At 37.2% G+C, this 19,833-nt stretch overlaps 2 protein-coding genes across 4 annotated transcripts; both read left to right on the top strand.

Moving 5' to 3' along the window:
* Positions 1 to 581: 581 nt before the first annotated feature.
* On the top strand, positions 582 to 8,077 carry LOC147562987 (pantothenate kinase 2-like). Of its 2 annotated transcripts, XM_086633329.1 has the most exons (10): positions 582 to 980; positions 1,225 to 1,356; positions 1,457 to 1,509; positions 3,537 to 3,653; positions 3,848 to 3,967; positions 4,070 to 4,164; positions 4,239 to 4,332; positions 6,863 to 6,994; positions 7,327 to 7,436; positions 7,677 to 8,077. In XM_086633329.1, the coding sequence occupies exons 1-10, from the start codon at positions 731 to 733 to the stop codon at positions 7,852 to 7,854; spliced, it is 1,281 nt and encodes a 426-aa protein (XP_086489455.1). In that variant the 5' UTR covers positions 582 to 730; the 3' UTR covers positions 7,855 to 8,077. The 2 variants fall into 2 exon arrangements, with proteins under 2 accessions (XP_086489455.1, XP_086489466.1); XM_086633340.1 differs by lacking the exon at positions 7,327 to 7,436.
* A 1,676-nt stretch (positions 8,078 to 9,753) lies between these two features.
* LOC147562988 (pantothenate kinase 2-like) lies at positions 9,754 to 18,811 on the top strand. 2 transcript variants are annotated; one of them, XM_086633306.1, is made up of 22 exons: positions 9,754 to 10,455; positions 10,572 to 10,787; positions 10,872 to 10,924; positions 11,335 to 11,451; positions 11,663 to 11,782; positions 11,880 to 11,974; positions 12,058 to 12,151; positions 12,824 to 12,955; positions 13,269 to 13,381; positions 13,594 to 13,786; positions 14,640 to 14,848; positions 15,101 to 15,145; positions 15,278 to 15,326; positions 15,465 to 15,547; positions 16,247 to 16,363; positions 16,482 to 16,545; positions 16,697 to 16,843; positions 16,956 to 17,114; positions 17,558 to 17,641; positions 17,716 to 17,907; positions 18,020 to 18,091; positions 18,346 to 18,811. In XM_086633306.1, exons 1-22 carry the CDS (start codon positions 10,182 to 10,184, stop codon positions 18,433 to 18,435), a joined length of 2,718 nt encoding a protein of 905 aa, XP_086489432.1. In that variant the 5' UTR covers positions 9,754 to 10,181; the 3' UTR covers positions 18,436 to 18,811. The 2 variants fall into 2 exon arrangements, with proteins under 2 accessions (XP_086489432.1, XP_086489440.1); XM_086633314.1 differs by having other exon boundaries at positions 9,858 to 10,455; positions 10,572 to 10,784.
* The last annotated feature ends 1,022 nt before the right edge of the window (positions 18,812 to 19,833 follow it).

Raw genomic sequence — 19,833 nt, forward strand, 5'->3', positions numbered from 1 at the left:
TAAATCTCCACCACTTTTAGTTAATTCATTTGAATAGGTCATAAACCCCATCATTAAACAATATTATATTTTGTAACAATAATTGATCTTTTTCATTATATTTTAGTCTAATAAGGCTGATTTCCTACTCGAGACCTCAACCAAGTCAGCCTACAATATCAACCAATTTTAAGATAGAATCATGGCATCTATCTAAGTTGATCAAGCTTTCGATGGTTTAAAAGTTTGACGCATTAACATTTCCAGCAGTGATTTCCTGACCAAAAATCTCGATCAAAATATGTTTACGTTCAAGATTTGGAGAGAAAAAGTCAGTTTCTATCACTATATCTTGCCCAAACACGTATATCAGTTAGGATTCGGCCCAAATATGTCTTTGGCATACGAACATTTTCCTAACATATTTATTAGTTTTAACAATGAGGATTAGGTTATTTCATCAGAAAAAAAAAACTATGAGATTAGGTTAGGGGGAAGTCGGTTAGGGGGAAGTTGGTTTGAGTTCTATGGTGAAAAGAAAGAGGTGCTTACGTGGCAGATATAGGTGGAGTATATAATTGAGAATTTGGGAGAGGAAGGACACCTCATCCCTTTAAAAACGTATATAGGAAAGAGAGACGACACGCAAAAGTAGTAGAACAATTAGAAAAAAAAAACAATTTTCTCTTGTTCCTCAAATCCTTTCCAATTTCTATAAGAAACCCATTTTGTGAAATCAAAATTAAGGGTTATGTCTACTACTAATTTGAACGAAAACCAGAAATTGGAGCAGGAATGGGACGACGATGATGATACTATGCATTCTAGAGAAGAAGAAGTGGTTGAGAGAGAATCTGATGAAGAGACTGATGGATTGAGTTCTCGACCTCAACTTAATCTCAGTGGTGCCGAAATACAAGGAAATTTTGAGGATAGAGATCTTACTATTTTGTTACCTTATCAGTCTAATGATATATCTCATTTTGCTCTTGACATTGGAGGTGATTTCTCTTTAACATCTCACTTGTTTATATCTCCCTAAAGTTAATCAGGTTGTTTATCTCTTGATTATTGTGGATGAAGATGTGATAAAGCTCGATAACGAGCCCACGCAAACTAACAAGACCGGCCTATAACCCAACAAGACAGTGGCCTGATGCCCAACAACATTATTTATACTTTCATAAAACCACTAGGGCTACCAACTGTTGACGAAAGATTTCATTTTGTTTATTAATAATACAGGGTCTTTGATCAAGTTAGTATACTTCTCTAGACACGAAGATCGTTCTGGTGGGAAACTTCATTTTGTTAAATTTGAGACTCGAAATATTAATGACTGCTTGGATTTTATTTCCTCTAACCACCTTCATCTTGGTACTCTCTCTCTCTCTCACTGTCTCACACGGACTCTCTCACTTTCTAGTTATGTTGCTTTGTTATATGCAGCTGATTCTTGTTACTTTCTCATGGATAGGGAATGATTCTGGGAGTTCTGAGACATCATCAGGAAATCACGCAAGAATAAAGGTAAAATTTTAATATGAACTCTTCTCTTAGAGCATGTCCAACCCCAGCCGGGCTGAGGCCATAAATTCAAATTTATGGCCTCAGCCCCCCGCTCCAAGCCCAGCCGCTTGGAGCGGAGGCTGGGGTCGGCCATTCAGTCGCCCCTAACATTAGGGGCGACTAAATGGAGGCTCCAAGGGACCGTTGGGGCCCCAACGGTCACTTGGGGGGACAGATCTGGCCGTTGGTTTATCCAACGGCCAGATCTACCTTTTTTTTTTTTTTTTTTTAAATAAACTAAAAACATTAAATAATTAAAATAAAATTTAAAAAAAGCTAAAAAATAACAAAAATCAAAACAACTTTTAATAATGAAATTATATTAATACAAACCGACTTTTGCATTAATAATCCGACGATCCAAAACACAAAACTAATAATCCGACGATAGAAAACACATTACTAATAATCCAACGACCAAAAGTTATTCATTGTCATCGTTTGATCTCGTATTCCATAAGTGTTCGATAAGATCTGCCTTCAACCGAGAATGAGTATCTTGGCTTCTAATTCGACCTACACGTTCAAGCACTTCGTCCGATAAGTCTTCTCCACACTCTATCGGACCCATTCATAATATTCATAGGATCCATGGTAGAGAAAGAAGAAGATGAAGTTTGATGAGAAAGAAGAAGATGAAGTTTGTAGAGAAAGAAGAAGATGAAGTTTGATGAGTTTGTAGAGAAAGAGAGATGTATTTATAGAGAAATATGAGATATTTAATATGGTGGTTGGATAGTTAATAATATTTAATATGGTAGAAAAGAGGGAAATTCAAATTTCAAATTCAAATTTTCGGCCTCAAGAGAGGCTGGGGTTGGAGCTGAATTTTAGAGGCTGAGCTGAGGCCAATAATTTTAGGTGAAAAAGTGGTTTTTTCGGCCTAAGACAGGCTGGGATTGGACTTGCTCTTAGATTGAGGAGTTTCCGTCTCCTTATACTGAGGTTTTGGACCTTTGAGTAGCATTTATCGATATTATCTCCGCTTCAGACGCTTCATACCCAAGCAAGGGCGGAGCCTGGATTCAATGTTATCCCAGACTAGTCCAAAATTGCTTACAAACAAAAATTCCATTTCTAAGCAGTATTTAAAAAACAATTTTATCGAATACGTAAAATTTCGTTGATAGTTCAAACATAAAAATTTAAGAAAATTAACCTCAACAACAATTTATAATGTACGGATCATTAATGATTTGGGGATAGCGAAATAACTAAAACATAACTTCGATGAAATCTAACAAAAGGGGTAAAACTTGACTTAACACAAAAAAATTGTCAAAAATGCATTAAATCCACAAACTGGGGACTAAAAGTGAAAATAAATAGAACATAAGGGGCAATGCAGAATTACTTCAAAAGGGGTAAAACTTGACTTAGCACAAAAAAATAACTAAAACAAAAGGGGTAAAACTTGACTTACCACAAAAAATGGTCAAAAATGCATTAAATCCACAAACTGGGGACTAAAAGTGAAAATAAATAGAACATAAGGGGCAATGCAGAATTACTTCAACAATTGGAAGTAGAAAAAACTGAAATTGAGGGCGAGGGGTTTCGAAATCGTGATGGGTTGGGAGTTAGGCAAGGCACATGACCAACTCAACAACCTGGCTACCATGATATATTTAGCTAGTTTCTTTTACTGATCAGAAATTTTATCCCTGACTGCAGCCAGGGGTCGCCACCCCCTGACTCCGCCCTTGAGCCGACGCTAAAAAAAAACCGTGTATCTGTGGGCTTGGGTCTGATGTGTATAAAGAGGGGACGATATCAATATATGCTAAAGCTTGGGGCGTCCTAGGACCTACAACACAAAACATAATAAACGAGGAAATATGTGAGTGTAAGTGAAAGATGTATTATGGTTGAAATTTCTAGTGACTTGATAAAGTTCTTCACTTTTGATTTACATGTGTGGAGAAACTATTTTGGACTATTAACTAGTGACTACAATGTGCTTGCTATATGGGTTCACATATATGTAGGTAACAGGCGGCGGTGCATTCAAGTTTGCTGATCTCTTCAAGGAGAAGCTTGGAGTCACTGTTGAAAAGGAAGATGAGATGGGTTCTTTGGTGGCTGGAGCAAATGTCTTGCTTAAGGTGGAATTTGGTGCTCTCTTAACTTTTACAATGGCATGAATCTTGATTGTACTTCAGTACTTCTTTTTCTTTGCAATCCTATGGAGTAATAATGTGAAGACAATTTTTTCTTTGCTGCCATTAATATAATTCTTATTTTTCTCGAAAATAATGTAGAGAGAATCTTAAATAATGTCACTGATGTTTTTTCGTAGACAATCTATCACGAAGCCTTTACACTTGGTGGGAGCCATAAAGAATTTGTGCAGATTGACCATAATAATATGTACCCATATCTTTTAGTTAATATTGGGACTGGAGTTAGTATTAACAAGGTAAATTTCTACTCATTTCTTGCTTCTTTTACCTCTTAATTGAGAACTTCAACCACTTAAAATCTTGTAAAAGTCTAATCTTGTTTCTTGAGCTGGATGTAGGTGGATGGAGATGGAAAATTTCAGCTTGTCGGTGGGACAAATGTTGGAGGTGGTACTTATTGGGGTCTGGGGAAGCTTTTGACGAAGTGCCAAAGGTCTGTTCAGATTTTGGCTCGTAATTTTAATATTTTAATCCGAATCTAGTCTTATTTAAATTTCTCTGTCCCAGTTTTGATGAGTTGCTGGAGTTGAGTCAACAAGGAGATTTTAAAGCGATAGACATGTTCGTTGAAGATATCTATGGTAGTATGGATTATTCGAAGGTACTCAGTCATTTAGATTTTCTTGGCTTAGTAGTTGAGTAGTTGAAATACAAGTTAATTTAGTGGTTAATATGCACTTCAACTCATAATGAAGGATGAAGGAATAGAATAGGTATCATCTGATGCAGTGGCGTGGCAGAGAAATTGGGGGTCCGGTGGCAAAATATTAACGGGGCCTTTTATATGTTAAAATTTTTTTACGCAAAATAATAAACATAAAATTTAAATGATCTAACGGAACTGAATCTCAATGTTCTGTTCTGAATTAAATGATTACAATTAATATCTTTCTTTGAAAAATTTTCTTCTCGCATTTTTTAAAGCAAAATCGTCAATTAAACCTTCGTAGTCAATCTTGTCTAAGAATCCACACTAGTATGATTCGTTTTCTTTGTTAGAAGTGAAGAACAAACATAGTAAGTTAGTAACTAATAACAAGCAAGTTGTAGATCTCGAAAAAAATAAAAAAGACTAATAAATAATAATGATTATTAAATAAACTTACATAAACTAGTTTGAGAAGAATACTTCGAGTGTGGCTATCCAATGTTGGTAGAGACTAGAGATGGAAAGAAGATAAGTGGGATTTTCGTGGGAGCTACTGGCAATGGCTAGAGAATTTTTATTTGTTGTTGAATGGGTAGAGAGAAGGTACAACGTATATAAATAAACAGGAGAGAGAATAAGTTGAAAAAGGGAAAGGGGAGATAATTTGGGAAACTAGGGTTAGTCACCACCGCCTATTAACTTATCACGTGGGTCCAACCTAGTTTCTTTACTACTCTAACCTAATTAAATACCTGTAGGAGTTAAAACAAAACTTACTTGTGGGCCCCATGTGGTGGGAGGCCCTGTGCGGGAGCACACCCCGCATCCCCAACCACACGCTACTGATCTGATGCAGAAACTCGAGGCCCAACTTTTAGTGCATTCCCTGTGAGTAGATGCTGGAATTATTACACGAGTTTTTCTGACTCAATGGTGTTGCAATTTCATAGGTAGGATGCCTAGAAAAGACATGGGAGCATGAAATAACGACCTAAGTTTTTGACAATGTTAGAGAAAATGAATTTTGTGGTCGGAGTGTCAGAGATGCCCAAATTTGGTCTTACATTAGGTTATCTTTCTGGAAGAAAATGATTGGTTTGACTCTGGTAAAAAATGTTGTTGTAGTTCGCAAACTCGATCCCTCTAGGACCCTTTTGACTGTGCACCACTAAACAATGTCGATGCATCGTTGTGTTCCACCTATCTACATGGGGAGAGTCTATGGAAGCCAAAAGTGGAGATTCCTATAAACTCTTTACTTGCACATTTGGTTTTACCACTCCGAAAGTCAGTGGGTATATTAGATATCTTAGGTGCTGTTTGTTTTTTTTTGTGCATCTGAATCTGAATTGGCTGAATCTGAATTGGTTGAATCTGAATTGGGTGAATTATTTTAGAACTAAGATGTTTGTTTTCAACATCTTAAACATTAGGTCTGAATTGCTCTTTTTACATTTATGCCCTCATTGATATTTTTAAGGGAAAATAGAAGAAAACCCTAGCTTTTAACTTTTTACTTTCTCTCTTTCTCCTTCTCTCTCCTGCCCTCTTTTTCTCCAAACGGATGGTGGCTGGTGATCCTCTCACCTTTCTCATCCAAAATCACCATGGCGACAACAAGTTGAGAGATGATCAACGTAGAGGGGGGAGAGTGATTTTTAGTAGAAGAAGACAATAATATCCAGATCTGGCAATGATGTTGCCATTAATGGAGTGGGGTAACAGTAGCTACTTATATTCTGTATCCTCTCTCCCTCTAGATGTTAGTCAGAGCTAGATCGACGCCGGATCTGGCAAGGATTTCGAACCCTTCAAGTGGCGGTGGTGGTGTGTTATGATGTGCTTGTAATCGGTGTTGTGTGGTCTTATTTTTTGTGTGGCTCGTGGTGGTGGCGGTGTGCTCGTGGTAGTGGTGGTGGTGTACTCGTGGTGGTGGTGTACTGGTGCTGTGGTGGTGTACTGGTGTTGTAGTGGTGGTGGTGGTGGTGGTGGTGTACTGTTTGTGATTTGTGGTGGTGGTGTACTGTTTGTGATTTGTGGTGGTGGTGGTGGTGGTGGTGATGACGACGAGGCGTGACTTGTGGTGGTGATGGCGGGGCGTGACTTGTGGTGTGTTATGTTTGTGGCGGCGGCGGCGGTAGTGGTAAAATGCCTAGAATCGGACAGAAGATTTTCTTAGGGGGTATAAACGTCATTTCATAGCAATTCAGAAGTTGGATATTTTTTCAGACTTGTTTTGAAGTCTGAAATTAATGGGCTATTTTTCAGCTCAGTCAGACAAAGTTCCAGTTCAGCTCAATTTTCAGATTTTCTTAAATTTAAAAACAAACATCTGAAATCTGAATTGGAATCCAATTCAGATTTCAGATCTGAAAAAATGAAAAAACAAACAGCACCTTAGTCTGGAGTCTGTATGCTAGTTTACTGCTTTCAGAATGAATACACACAAGCATATTTCTTACTGATTTATTTTTGGTCATAGATTGGTTTCCAAGCGACATATAGTGCTTCTATCTTTGGGAAGCCAATTTCTGAAAATAAGCAGCTTGAAGACTACAGACCTGAAGACATTGCCTTATCCCTCTTGCGGATGATTACATCTAGTATTGGGCAGGTGAGTTGCATTGGCTTAAATTCCCAGCACGGCACTTCAGCTAGATTTAACTGTGTAGACCATGCTCCATGAAACATGTGTCAGGACATATTATATTTGCAGAAGAACGCATTTTTCCTTTTTCTCTCTGATCTTAATGTCTGGAGATATTTTGCTGCACTTTTTAACCTGTAAACAGGGTCGCACACTTGTAATATTTTCATAGCTGCTCTGTTCACGGATCTTTTCTTGTTATTATGTAGCAGCCTAAAAAGTTAGGACTTCTATATTTCGTATAGGCTAAGATGCTTCTATACTGTGTTCTGACTTCTGATTGTGTCTTTGCAAATAAGATTTCGTACTTGAATGCACTTCGATTTGGAATCAAGAGGATATTTTTTGGAGGGTCTTTCTTACGCCATGCTTATACCATGGACAATATCTCAAATGCAGTCCGTTTCTGGTAAAATCAAGAACTCGTAGCGTATCAATTTTAGAGCTATCATTTCTCGTGGTTTGCATTCTGTTATCTAGTAGTATGATCAAACAAAGTGAAGAGTAATGATTGTGAGCCATATATTTTTTCCGTAATTTTTTTTCTGTTTCCTTTTCATTTGCTTCACATAATGCCCTCGGCTATTCAGTTTCTTTGATTCTTATGATTCCATTTCCATTTTTTTTTCTGTACAACTTTCTTGTTTAGGTCAAGAGGAGAGGCACAAGCTATGTTTTTGAGGCATGAAGGGTTCTTAGGCGCTCTGGGTGCATTCATGAGCTATCAAAAGCATGGTCTGGATGACTTAATGCAACATCAGCTATTTGGTCATCCGAATGAGAAGGCAGGTGGTATGTCGGACTGTCGACTTTCGAAAGGAAAATGACCCCCCTCCCTTGTGCAATAGTTAGGAGTGGAAATATAGTAGACATTATAGACTTGAAAAAAAAATGTATTTGGTGTTCTATAGTTATGTACCACGCATTTGATGCTGTATAACTCTTCAAAAAATTGTGGAAGTCGAAGGTCCTGGTAACAGCTTTAAACATGGTGTAAAACTGTATGTACAAAAGTTTCAGTGTAAAAGCATTGTAAGATTATGTGCCTAATAAGGTAAACGCCGAATGACTTTTCCTTTGAGCTCCATGATAAGGTTAGCAATTCGACATAGAAAGGACCTCAATTGCACTCTTACCAATGCCTAATAAGGCATGGGGGGTTATCCCTGAAAGGCTGAAACAAGCTTCTGTTTTGTTTTACACAAAAGATAACAGCAAAAGACCCAAATGAGTACCGTAGAGAGTCGTAACGGCAAAGCAAGATGCTGATCTACCCATATTTTCTAATAATCCTTACTAAGTCGAGTTTTAATCCTTTCTAATTATCCTCGTAACTAAAACAAAGGGGTGGGTGGGGTGGGGTGGGGGGCGGGGACTTATGGGAACCGTGGATCTCATAGGCTTCGAACGTTCCCCATCAAGAGATGATATTCTTCTCTCTGGTGATGCGTCTTTAGCCATATCCGTTATTTTGGCAGTCTTACTAATTTGTCTGATAAATGATGTTTGGGTATCTTGTTACTCTTTTTTTTTGCTTATCTTATTATTGTTTAGAGTTTTACACTATATGAATTGTTAATTTGAATTGACTCGACGAAGTGTTCTTAACGGCGTAAACTTTTTCGCACATACATGTTTAGCCTAATACTATTGATCTCTCTGATCAAAGTGAACTTGAGTAAGTCTTCAACCCTCTTGCTGATGCTATTTACCTCCCTAACACTGCTTCTGAATTTTGATGAAGTTACTTTCAAATTTGGAAAACGTAGATTAATATATTATCTTATCTTAACAGGGTACGAAGTCCTTGTGGTAGGTATTGGTTCAAAATTCTATCAGAACATTTGCCTGACCTTGTTGAGAAGGTACCCCACCCATCCATTGCTCTGCGACGTTTTTTTTATTTCGAAACGTCTCGTTGTTGAAGTCTTATATTGCAGCAATTGGTCACCTTCAGAATAGTTTACGCGTTCTTAGTCGGTGTCAGGTTATGTTACCTTTCTATGCATTACGGTAGGCGGTAGCAAGTGAAGCTGGAACTGACGTTGCAAAAAGGAAGGGTAATTTGAGCCGATTTCATTATAAAATTGACTCAAGTCTATCCATTTTAAATGAATGGAGTCCTTTTTTTTTCGAAATACCCAAATACAAATCAGCTCAAGTCTATCAATTTCAGAAGAACCAAACACTTTGTATTTGATATAACTAAAATAGAGTAGATTGGTACTGTATTGTACACCAAAATTTAGTTCAAAGTCACTAATTCGAGACGTATCTGACCAAAAGTCGTGATAACTCAAATAGAGTAGATTCTTACCAAATTATAGAACAAAATGTAGCTTAAATTCATCGATTTGAGACGTCTTCGACCAAAAGTAGTGAGAGTTGGTGCATGGGCGCTTTTGACCCCAAAGAGGACACCTTTAAAAGTCTCATTCCTCTGTGAATCGAACTTGGGACCTCTAGAATTTGGAGTTTATGTCAATCAACTACTTACACAACTAAGTGGTGGACATCAATAGCTAATATTACACCTACCAAACTGTTCTCCAAAGATTCAGATTATAGAAATGTTTGTTTGTGCATGTTATACCCTCTCGTAACCTATTAATCTTATGGTGCAATCATTCAAGATTCACACTCGTCTCGGTACAAGTTTCAAAGTATGCGCCTTTTATCAAGGGTTGAAATTATAGAACTATACGTGCTCGCCAGATGTACCCTCTCTCTCTCTCTCGTCTGTATATAAGCGCTAAGTATGGGAGCGGCTAAAGTCCTCCGGACAAAATGTTGTAGGCCCCTAGATTACACATGAGACCTCTCACAATTTGTGCTTAATCCGACACCTACAACATTTTCGACGGGGGACTTTAGCGGCACCCCTTTAAGTATACGTGTTTGTTCTCCGCAGGACTCCTCGGTTTTCTCACTCTCTGGTTATTTTGATGATCAGATGACTCGAGCGAACCCAAAAAAATGGTAGTTGAAGTTACATTCATGAAGAGAGTCACTCCAATAATTGTTTTAAGCTAGAATCATATGCTTCCTTGATAATCAGATCAGTTCAAACTCTTTCAGAGCTTATGAGGGATCGAAGATTCTCTGGAGAAAAGTTTGTCTGATCCATCTTCTTCTTCTTTACGAACAGTTCAAAATGTCTACTACTAATTTGAACGAAAACCAGAAAACGAAGCAGGAACAGAACGATCATCAACATCAAGAGAAAAATAGCAAAGAAGAAGAAGAAGTAGAGAGAGAATCTGAGATACAACAACAACAACCTGATAAAGTGACTGATAGATTGAATTCTAGACCTCAACTTAATCTGAGTGGTGCCGAAATTCAAGGAAATTTCGAAGATAGAGATCCTACTATTTTGTTACCTAACCAGTCTGATGATATATCTCATTTAGCTCTTGACATCGGAGGTGATTTCTCTTTTACATCTCATTTTTTTTCTCAGTGAATTTTAATCTGATTCATCTTCTCTAGGTTGTCTCATTAATTTTTGCCTATAAACGATTTGATTTGTTGTGTGATATAGGATCTTTGATCAAGTTAGTGTACTTCTCAAGACACGAAGATCGTTCTGGTAATGATAAGAGGAAGAAATCTCTCAAGGAGATAACGATCGGGAGTAGTAGTGGAAATAGGAAGAGCTATCCTAGTTCTGGTGGGAGACTTCATTTTGTTAAATTTGAAACTCGGAAGATTAATGACTGCTTGGATTTTATTTCTTCTAAGCACCTTCATCGTGGTGGTATCTCTCTCTCTCTCTAGCTATGTTACTTTGTTTATATGGCTGCTTATAAATTGCTAATTCTTGTTATTTTCTCATGGATAGGGAATGATTGTGGGCGTTCTGAGACCTCATCAGGAAATTGTGCAACAATCAAGGTAAATTTTAATTGGAACTCTTCTCTTTTATTGAACAAGTCTCTAATTAGTATATGTGTTTGAATCAATTGAATCTGAAGCTCATGTCTTCATACACCTTTTGAAACTTTATGAATGAATTGGTTGTTGTGAGAACGATTTAGACTTCTGATGCATTATGGGTTTACCGTACTTTGTATGAGTCTTATTGGAATTTCTCCTTATAGGGTAGAGCGTATTGGGGTTTGACCTAAAACACAAAAGATAGTAAATGAGGAAATAGGTGTGAGTATAAGTGAAAGATGTAACGTGGTTGAAATTTCTAGTGACTTCATACATTTCTCCTTCGCTTCTGATAGTTACATGTGTAGAGAAACTATTTTGGACTATTAACTATAATTTGCTTGCTATATGGGTTCACGTATATGCAGGCAACAGGCGGTGGGGCATTCAAATTTGCTGATCTCTTCAAGGAGAAGCTTGGAGTCACTATTGAAAAGGAAGACGAGATGGATTCTTTGGTGGCTGGAGCAAATTTCTTGCTGAAGGTGTAATTTGGTGCTCTCTTAACTTTTACCGTACCATGAATCTTGAAGTTCGCTCTTATCCTCGAATGCTTATTCATTCTTTCTTTTTATTTGCAATCCTAGGGAGTTCGGTAAAGAGGATCTTTGCCATGCTGCCTTTCGTATAATTTTTGTCTTTCTCAAAAATAATGTAAAGAGAATCTTAAATAATTTCACTGATGTTTTTTGTTAGGCAATTTATCATGAAGCCTTTACACATGTTGGGAGCCAGAAAGAATTTGTGCAGATTGACCATAATAATATGTACCCGTATCTTCTAGTTAATATTGGGTCTGGTGTTAGTATAATCAAGGTAATTTCCTCTCATTTCTTGCTTCTTTTACCTCTAGAGAGGTTCCTTCACTTAAAATCTTGTAAAAGTCTAGTTGTTTGCCTTGAGCTGGATATAGGTGGATGGAGATGGAAAATTTCAGCGTGTCAGTGGGACAAATGTTGGTGGTGGTACTTATTGGGGCCTGGGAAGGCTTTTGACGAAGTGCCAAAGGTCCGTTCAGATGTTGGCTCTAATTTTAAAACTTTAATCTGAATCTAGTCTTATTTAAATTTCTCTTTCCATCTCTGGCCCAGTTTTGACGAGTTGCTGGAGTTGAGTCAACAAGGAGATATAAAAGCGATAGACATGTTCGTTGGAGATATCTATGGTGGTATGGATTATTCGAAGGTACACAATTTTCTTGGCTTAGTAGTTGATATACAAGTTAATTTAATAGTTAATATGCACTTCAGTTCATAATTAAAGATGAAAGTATAGAGTAGGATATCGTCTAATGCAGAAACTCGAGGACCCAAATTTTAGTGCAATGACTGTGAGTAGATGCCGGGATCACAGGAGTTCTTCTGCCTCAATGGTGTTGCAGTTTCATAGGTAGGATGCCTAAAAGAAGTCATGGGGTCCACAGTAAAGGCACGAAACAATGCCCCAGTTTATGACAATTTAAGAGAAAATGAATTTGGTGATCAGAGTCTCAGAGATGCACAAATTTGGCCTTGCATCAAATAATATTTCTGGAACAAAATGATGAGTTTCAATCCGGTAAAAATGTTGCTCTAGTTTGCAACTTGATCCATCGAGGACCCCTTTGACTGTGCACCACTAAACAATGTCGACGCGACGTTGCTTCCCACGTGCCGATATGGATATTCTATGGTAGCCAATAGTGGAGCCTCCTATACTATCTTTACCTGCACATTTGATCGAAGTTCAAATTGCCACTCTGAAAGTCAGTGGGTGTAATAGATATCTTAGTCTGGAGTCTGTATGTTAGTTTACTGCTTTTAGAATGAGTAGGGCACAAGCATATTTGTTACTAATTCATTTTTTCAACGGTCATAGATTGGTCTCCAAGCGACAAATATTGCTTCTAGCTTTGGGAAGCCAATTTCTGAAAATAAGCACCTTGAGGACTACAGACCTGAAGACATCTCCTTATCCCTCTTGCGAATGATTACATATAATATTGGGCAGGTGAGTCGCATTGACTGCAATTTCCAGCATAAGAAACTTTGCTAGATTTAATTGTGTAGAGCATGCTCCATGAAACATGGACATATTATATTTGCAGAAGAATGCAATTTTCCCTTTTCTCTCTGATCTTAATTGTTGGAGATAGTATCCTGTGCACTTTGTAACCTGTCAACAGGGTTGGACACTTGTAATTTTCTCATAGCTGCTCTTTTCACGGATGTTTTCTTTTCTCGTCATTATGTATTAGCCTTAAAAAAATAGGACTTGTATATTTTCGCTTATATACTGTTCTGATTGCGTTTTTGCACATTAGATTTCTTACTTGAATGCACTTCGGTTTGGAATCAAGCGGATATTTTTTGGAGGATTTTTCTTACGTGGCCATGCTTATACCATGGACACCATCTCAAATGCAGTCCGTTTCTGGTAAACTCAAGAACTCGTAACATATCAATATTAGAGCTACTTCTCGTGGTTTGCATTCTTTTATCGAGTAATGATCAAACAAAATGAAGAGTGATGATTGTGAGCCATATGTATTTTCCATAATTTCTTTTTTTCTGTTTCCTTTCATGTGCTTCACAATGCCCACAGCTATTCAGTTTCTTTGACTCCATCTGAACAACTTTCTTGTTTAGGTCAAAAGGAGAGGCACAAGCTATGTTTTTGAGGCATGAAGGGTTTTTAGGAGCTTTGGGTGCATTTATGAGCTATCAAAAGCATGGTCTGGATGACTTATTGCAACATCAGCTTGTAGAACGATTCCCGATGGGTGCACCTTATTTGGGAGGAAGGATCCATGGCCCACCTATTGGTGATCTGAATGAGAAGGTAAGTACATAATGAAGATATCTATATCAAGACATTGAAATGCCTGCAGGTTGCAGGCAGGTGGTATATTTCACTGTTGACTTTCCAAATCCAAATACCTCCTTATGCAATAGTTAAGACCGGAGATATGGTAGGCATTATGCACTTCAAAAAGATATGTATTTGGTGTTCAATGGTCTTGTACCACGCATTTGATACTGTACGACTCTTAAGTTCACAAAATTTATGGAAGGTCATGATAACAGTTTAAAACATGGTGTGTAACTGTGTACACAATAGTTCCAGAGAAAAACATTGTGTATGTGCCTTTGTAAGGTTATGGCCATGTATCCGGCGGAGTGATGATGTTTAGTTATGAATCTTATGATGCCTTGGATACTTTCATGCACATATAAACTAAACATGGACTCCCAGTAGAAACAAAGTAACCTTTTAAGATCATAGAAGGTAAATGCCCAATGACTTTTTCCTTTGAGCTCGATGATAAGGTTAGCAATTTCGACTTAGAAAGAACCTCAGTCACACTCTTACAAATGCCTAATAAGGCATGGGGGGTTATCCCTGAAACAACCTTCTGTTTTCTTTTATACAAAAGACGGGATTTCCACCAAATCTAAAATGAAGCAGAAGTGGAAAAACCCGGAGTGAACCCAAATGAGTTCCGTAGACGAGTCGTAACAGCAATAATGTGAGCAAGATGCTGAACTAGCGTTGTTTTCTGCTAATCCTTACTGAGTCGAGTTTTGATCCATGCATGCCTTTCTTTAGGAACCTATATCGTGCAAAAATTTGGTCGGCAGCTAGTAATTTCTAATTGACTTCCTCAGTCCCTTGTTGTAAATGGCCTCTCCAGATTACATGGATGGAAAAGTTTGTTCAGAAGGGAACTGCTATTATCGCACCTGTACCCATGGTTCCAACGGGAACCATGGATTGCAGAGGCTTGGAACATTCCTCGTCAAGAGAGGATATTCTTGTCTCTGGTGATGCCTCTTTAAACGTTGGAGTCCTTCATCTCGTACCCACATTGGAGGTGTTCCCATTATTGGCTGACCCAAAAACGTAAGTCATATCCCTTATTTTGGCAGTCTTACTCGTTTGTCTGATAAATGACGTTTGGATATCTTGCTACTCTTTTTTCGTATCTTATTATTATTAGTATTACAGTATTATTATTATTATTAATATTATCATTATTGTATTATTATATTATTATTATTGTTGTTGTTGTTTTAGTTGTTTTACTTATGAAATATTAATTTGAATTGACTCGTCAAACTGTTCCTAACAGCATAAACTTTTTCACATATTCAGGTATGAGCCTAATACTATTGATCTCTCTGATCAAAGTGAACTTGAGTAAGTCTTCAACCAATGCAATTTACCTCCCCATTACTTATGAATTTTGATCTAAATTCTGAAGTTACTTTCAGAGTTAGAAAAAGTAGAAATACTATATTATCTTAACACGGTAATAGTTCCTTGCTGTAGTTATTGGTTCAAAATTCTATCAGAACATTTGCCTGACCTTGTTGAGAAGGTACACATCCATTTCTCTGTGATGTTTTATTTCGAAACATATCACTATTGAAGTCTTATATTGCAACAACACCTTCAGAACAGTATACACATTCTGAGTCAGTGTCAAATTATGTTACCTTTCTATGCATTATGGTAGGCGGTAGCAAGTGAAGGTGGAACTGACGTAGCGAAAAGGAAGGGTGATGCATTTGCTTGTGCATTCTCTGCTCACTTAGCAAGGTAAATTGTAGTTCAAGCAAAAAAAAGGAGAGCATCCAGAAACTGTATTTACATGTTGAGGCTACCAAACTCTATGGTCTTGGTGGACTGGATATAAATAAAAATTAACAGACTGGAGCTATTGCGTAGAAGATATTTTTTTTTTATTCTTTTTGCATGTAAGCTTTGTTCAACAATAAAAGAAATTAGATATCCCCTTATGTAAATATTTCATGGTTATGGCATCCGTGGATCTCTGTTCTGCAAATGTGCTCTCTGAACATCTATTCAAAATCAAATTCTTTTGTCATCTGTAACCAAATTCAGAATCCTCTCTGTCTGAAAGCTTCCCTTAGAAACTCATTTAGTTCTGCCGAAATATGGTTGTTGTAGCAGTTAGCTTTTAACAAAAACTATTATCTACATTTCCTTATAAGGGAATTGAAGTTTACTCGACAGCTTGATCTGGGTGGTACCTGCCATCCAGTTCAACAGACCCTGTTCAATACCTCTAATGATTATTCCACTTACATGCAATTAATTTCTCAGTTATAGCTAAGTAGCTCTCTTGCAGCAAAGTAATTATTTCAATGGTGGTGTATAGTAGTTTGTATTTCTGATCGAACAACATGTATAGGAGTGTTTGATATCCTTTAAAACTTTTGACTATTCCAGGATTTAGTGTACAGGCTTCAGTATTTTTTTTGTTAAAATAAATAGGTTGATGGAAGAGCCTGCTGCTTATGGTAAGCTGGGACTTGCCAATCTGTTGGAGCTAAGAGAAGATTGCTTGAGGGAGTTTCAGTTTGTTGATGTCTATAGAACCATAAAACAAAGGTTTTGAACGTTTCATCAGTTTTCCCCCTCTTTTTGACGAAAATGTGACATATTTCACATGGGCGAAAAGCTAGCATTTACAGTATGATCTCCTGATATGACTTTCTCCTTATATCAGAGAAAATGAGGCATCACTGGCCGTGTTACCTGACCTACTTTTGGAGCTTGATAGTATGAATGAGGTAATACTAATCCATGCTTATTGATTGCAACAAAACTCAATCAAGTTAGCTAGAAACTTAGTTCGGGTTTTCCCTTCAGAAGGAAAAACCGTTTGGGACTGGCTGCATTCCAGATTCTACATATTGACTATTTGTATCGGACAATTTGTAGGGAGACAGATTATACGCTGTAATTGAAGGTGTTCTCGCTGCAAATATATTTGATTGGGGATCCCGCGCTTGTGTTGATCTCTATCACAATGGAAGCATTATTGAAATATATCGTATGAGCCGAGACAAGATGCAACGACCTTGGCAGGCAAGTAAAGAGGACAAAGCTATATGATGCGAACTTCTAAAATTTGTTTTAAATGCATCCATGTGCAGTTACTACAATAAAATTAAATAAGTGTTCTTTTTGTCGCTGTCAGGTGGATGACTTTGATATCTTTAAAGAGAGAATGCTAGGCTCTGGAAACCAGAAATGTCAGACATACAAAAGAGCATTGATCTTCGTTGACAACTCTGGTGCTGATATTGTTCTTGGAATGCTTCCACTAGCACGTGAACTCCTCCGCCATGGAACTGAGGTGGGTTAGCTTGTTCGCAGGGTCTGTGAGCAAAGTTCAATTACTTGCTGGGTTCCTGACTTTCCAAGGCAATTATGCTGGGTAGTACCCTTTCACTTGGTTTGATATGATCAAGCCCAGTTTGTTAGTAAAAATTTAAATAAACAGGTGCAGAGAAAAACGAGTTTGGTCCGTAAAGATGATTAATTGTCGAAATTCGAAAATTTGTCTGATGAGCACACAATCTGACACATCCCACGACCAACATGTCATGTACTCTTAATAATTGATTGGAGAGTTTGGTTTTGTTGGGAGAAATAAACCTTTTCTTTTACTTCTTATTTCTACAAAAACAAATCATGGTCACGCATTTAAGCCTTTGTCTGAGGGTCTGAGCAGTCATTTGTTGTTGGTGTCACTGTCAGTAAAATTTCTTTGGTACATCATCTTACTTGATTGTCCAGGTTGTTCTGGTTGCAAACTCCCTTCCTGCACTAAATGATGTCACTGCCATGGAACTTCCTGAAATTATAGCCGAGGCTTCTAAGGTCCGTCACTTTCTCGTATCTTATTTTGCTTAACCACCTTTAAAATCAAAGGAACTCATTGCTTTGGTATGCAGTACTGTGATATCCTCCGCAAATCTGCTGAAGCAGGAGGCTTACTAATGGAAGCAGTACCAAAAAATCAAGATGATTCAAAAGAGATACCTTCAGTTCCTCTTATGGTTGTTGAGAACGGTTGTGGAGGTCCATGCATTGACTTCCGGCAAGTCAGCTCAGAGCTTGCTGCTGCTGCAAATGATGCCGATCTGGTATGGAAGTCCTGACTTTCTTTTAAAGCCTTTTCGAGCTTATGTTTTTCTCAAGCCATATAAAAGCAATCTTATGTATCCTCACTTAAAAGTAAATTATGGTGTGTTAAAGATAATCTTGGAAGGGATGGGGCGTGCTATTCATACAAACTTCAATACTCGCTTCAAATGTGATACTTTGAAGGTAAATACTAACTAAATAGTGCACAAAATGATACGAACCACTGAAATGTTTTTGTTTTTGTTGATAGTATTCAATGAAAACTATGATAGAATGACCAAAAAACAGTTCATGTAAATTCCGAGCCAGGAGATTTCTTCTATGGGACCATGAACAATCGTATTTTTTGGTTTACCTAGCAAGGCTGCCAGAACCTGTTAGGCTTATCAAGAACTAAACTGTGTTTGTGTCCTAATAAGAGCTGAATTATTTGGCAGCTTGCAATGGTGAAAAATCAAAGATTGGCAGAGAAATTGTTGAAAGGAAAGATATACGATTGTGTCTGCCGATACGAACGGGCTGGTTGAAAGCAGTTTTCAGTTATCCAAGGAATGTGATATCCAATCTATTTTGCCGAACCTTGAACTTTGTCAGCCATCTTCATTGGCCATACTATAGGAAAGTCAGATAGCAATTTCAGATAATCTTCTGCCTTCAAAAAAGCAACTCTGCTCAAACCAAGGTAAGAAGGAAACTTTTTATACTATTCTTGACAATATATACTGAAACATCACCCGTTCTTAAAGAAGTTCGATTGCATCCATTAATTGAATCAATAACTTCAACGATGTTGTTGTCTTTTCATAGGGAATGTGTTTTTCCCTTACTATACTAGTTACTTAACGATATGTTATTTCTTGTAAGCTACATAATAGTGTTTACTTTTTCGTAATCTTTTTTACATAGACTACAAGAGTCATCACAAGGCATCGATCATAAAGAGATAATACAAAGATGCATCAAGATTCATGAATTAAGTAAGCACTATGACAACCTGATCTAAGATATCTTGAGCCCTAAGGACTATATATCAGTCCTTAAAGGCCAAGGACCTAAAGCCCATCTAATTTACCTTTACTTTATTTATTCCCAAATTCAAAAAGTATACATATGTTAGTTCTAAATTTCCACTTCCGTTGGATCGAACTTGAGACCTCCAGTTGCGGAGGGGGTGGACATTTACTTTTTCATACTGAAACTCTATATTTTGAATCAATATTGAATGCATTATTAGTGAAAGAAATAAGCATTTCCCTATTTTCATGGTTCTACTCTCATTCAGCTTTCTTAAAATGTTAATTGTAATGCACTTGTGGGATTAACAAAGTTCAGCATATTTGGTAAACTTATCGATTCAAATTTGAATTCAGATGTAAGAGCTTCATATCCCAAAGTATGGGATATGGGTAATTCATATGTATGAGCTTGATATCCATTAATTACTTATCAGATACGGATAATCCACACCCTTAATAGTATTCATTAACTTGTAATGTGAGAACAAAATCTCATGTGCTAGAAGTGAAATGGTAGAGACGGACTGTCGACAATAATTAACTGTTTACGTTGGAAATATGAGTGAGCTCTATTCACCCATGTCTAATTAGGTGATTAATTTGTTAAGTGTTTTCTGAGTTTACCCCATCAATGCTAATTATGCTAATCAGTAATTAAGTTTACATCCCTCAATAATTGGTAATTGAGTTTACCTCGTTCGACTTATTACTTTGATTAAGAACACTAAAACAATGTTTGACGTGTGGACAAAGAATATGACTGCCAAGAATAATGATCGGGTAATACAATTTTAGTAATTATAATACTTATGTTTTAGTTTTAGGTTTAGTCCATAATATGATTTGTTGAGACTTATTTTGTTTGTAAATTGTTTAATTTATGATTCCAATTCTTTTATGCCAAACACG

The sequence above is a fragment of the Eschscholzia californica genome, unplaced genomic scaffold (genome assembly GCF_041429995.1).
Source record: "Eschscholzia californica isolate CP2 unplaced genomic scaffold, dmEscCali1.0.p SCAF_1, whole genome shotgun sequence".
NCBI lineage: Eukaryota > Viridiplantae > Streptophyta > Magnoliopsida > Ranunculales > Papaveraceae > Eschscholzia > Eschscholzia californica.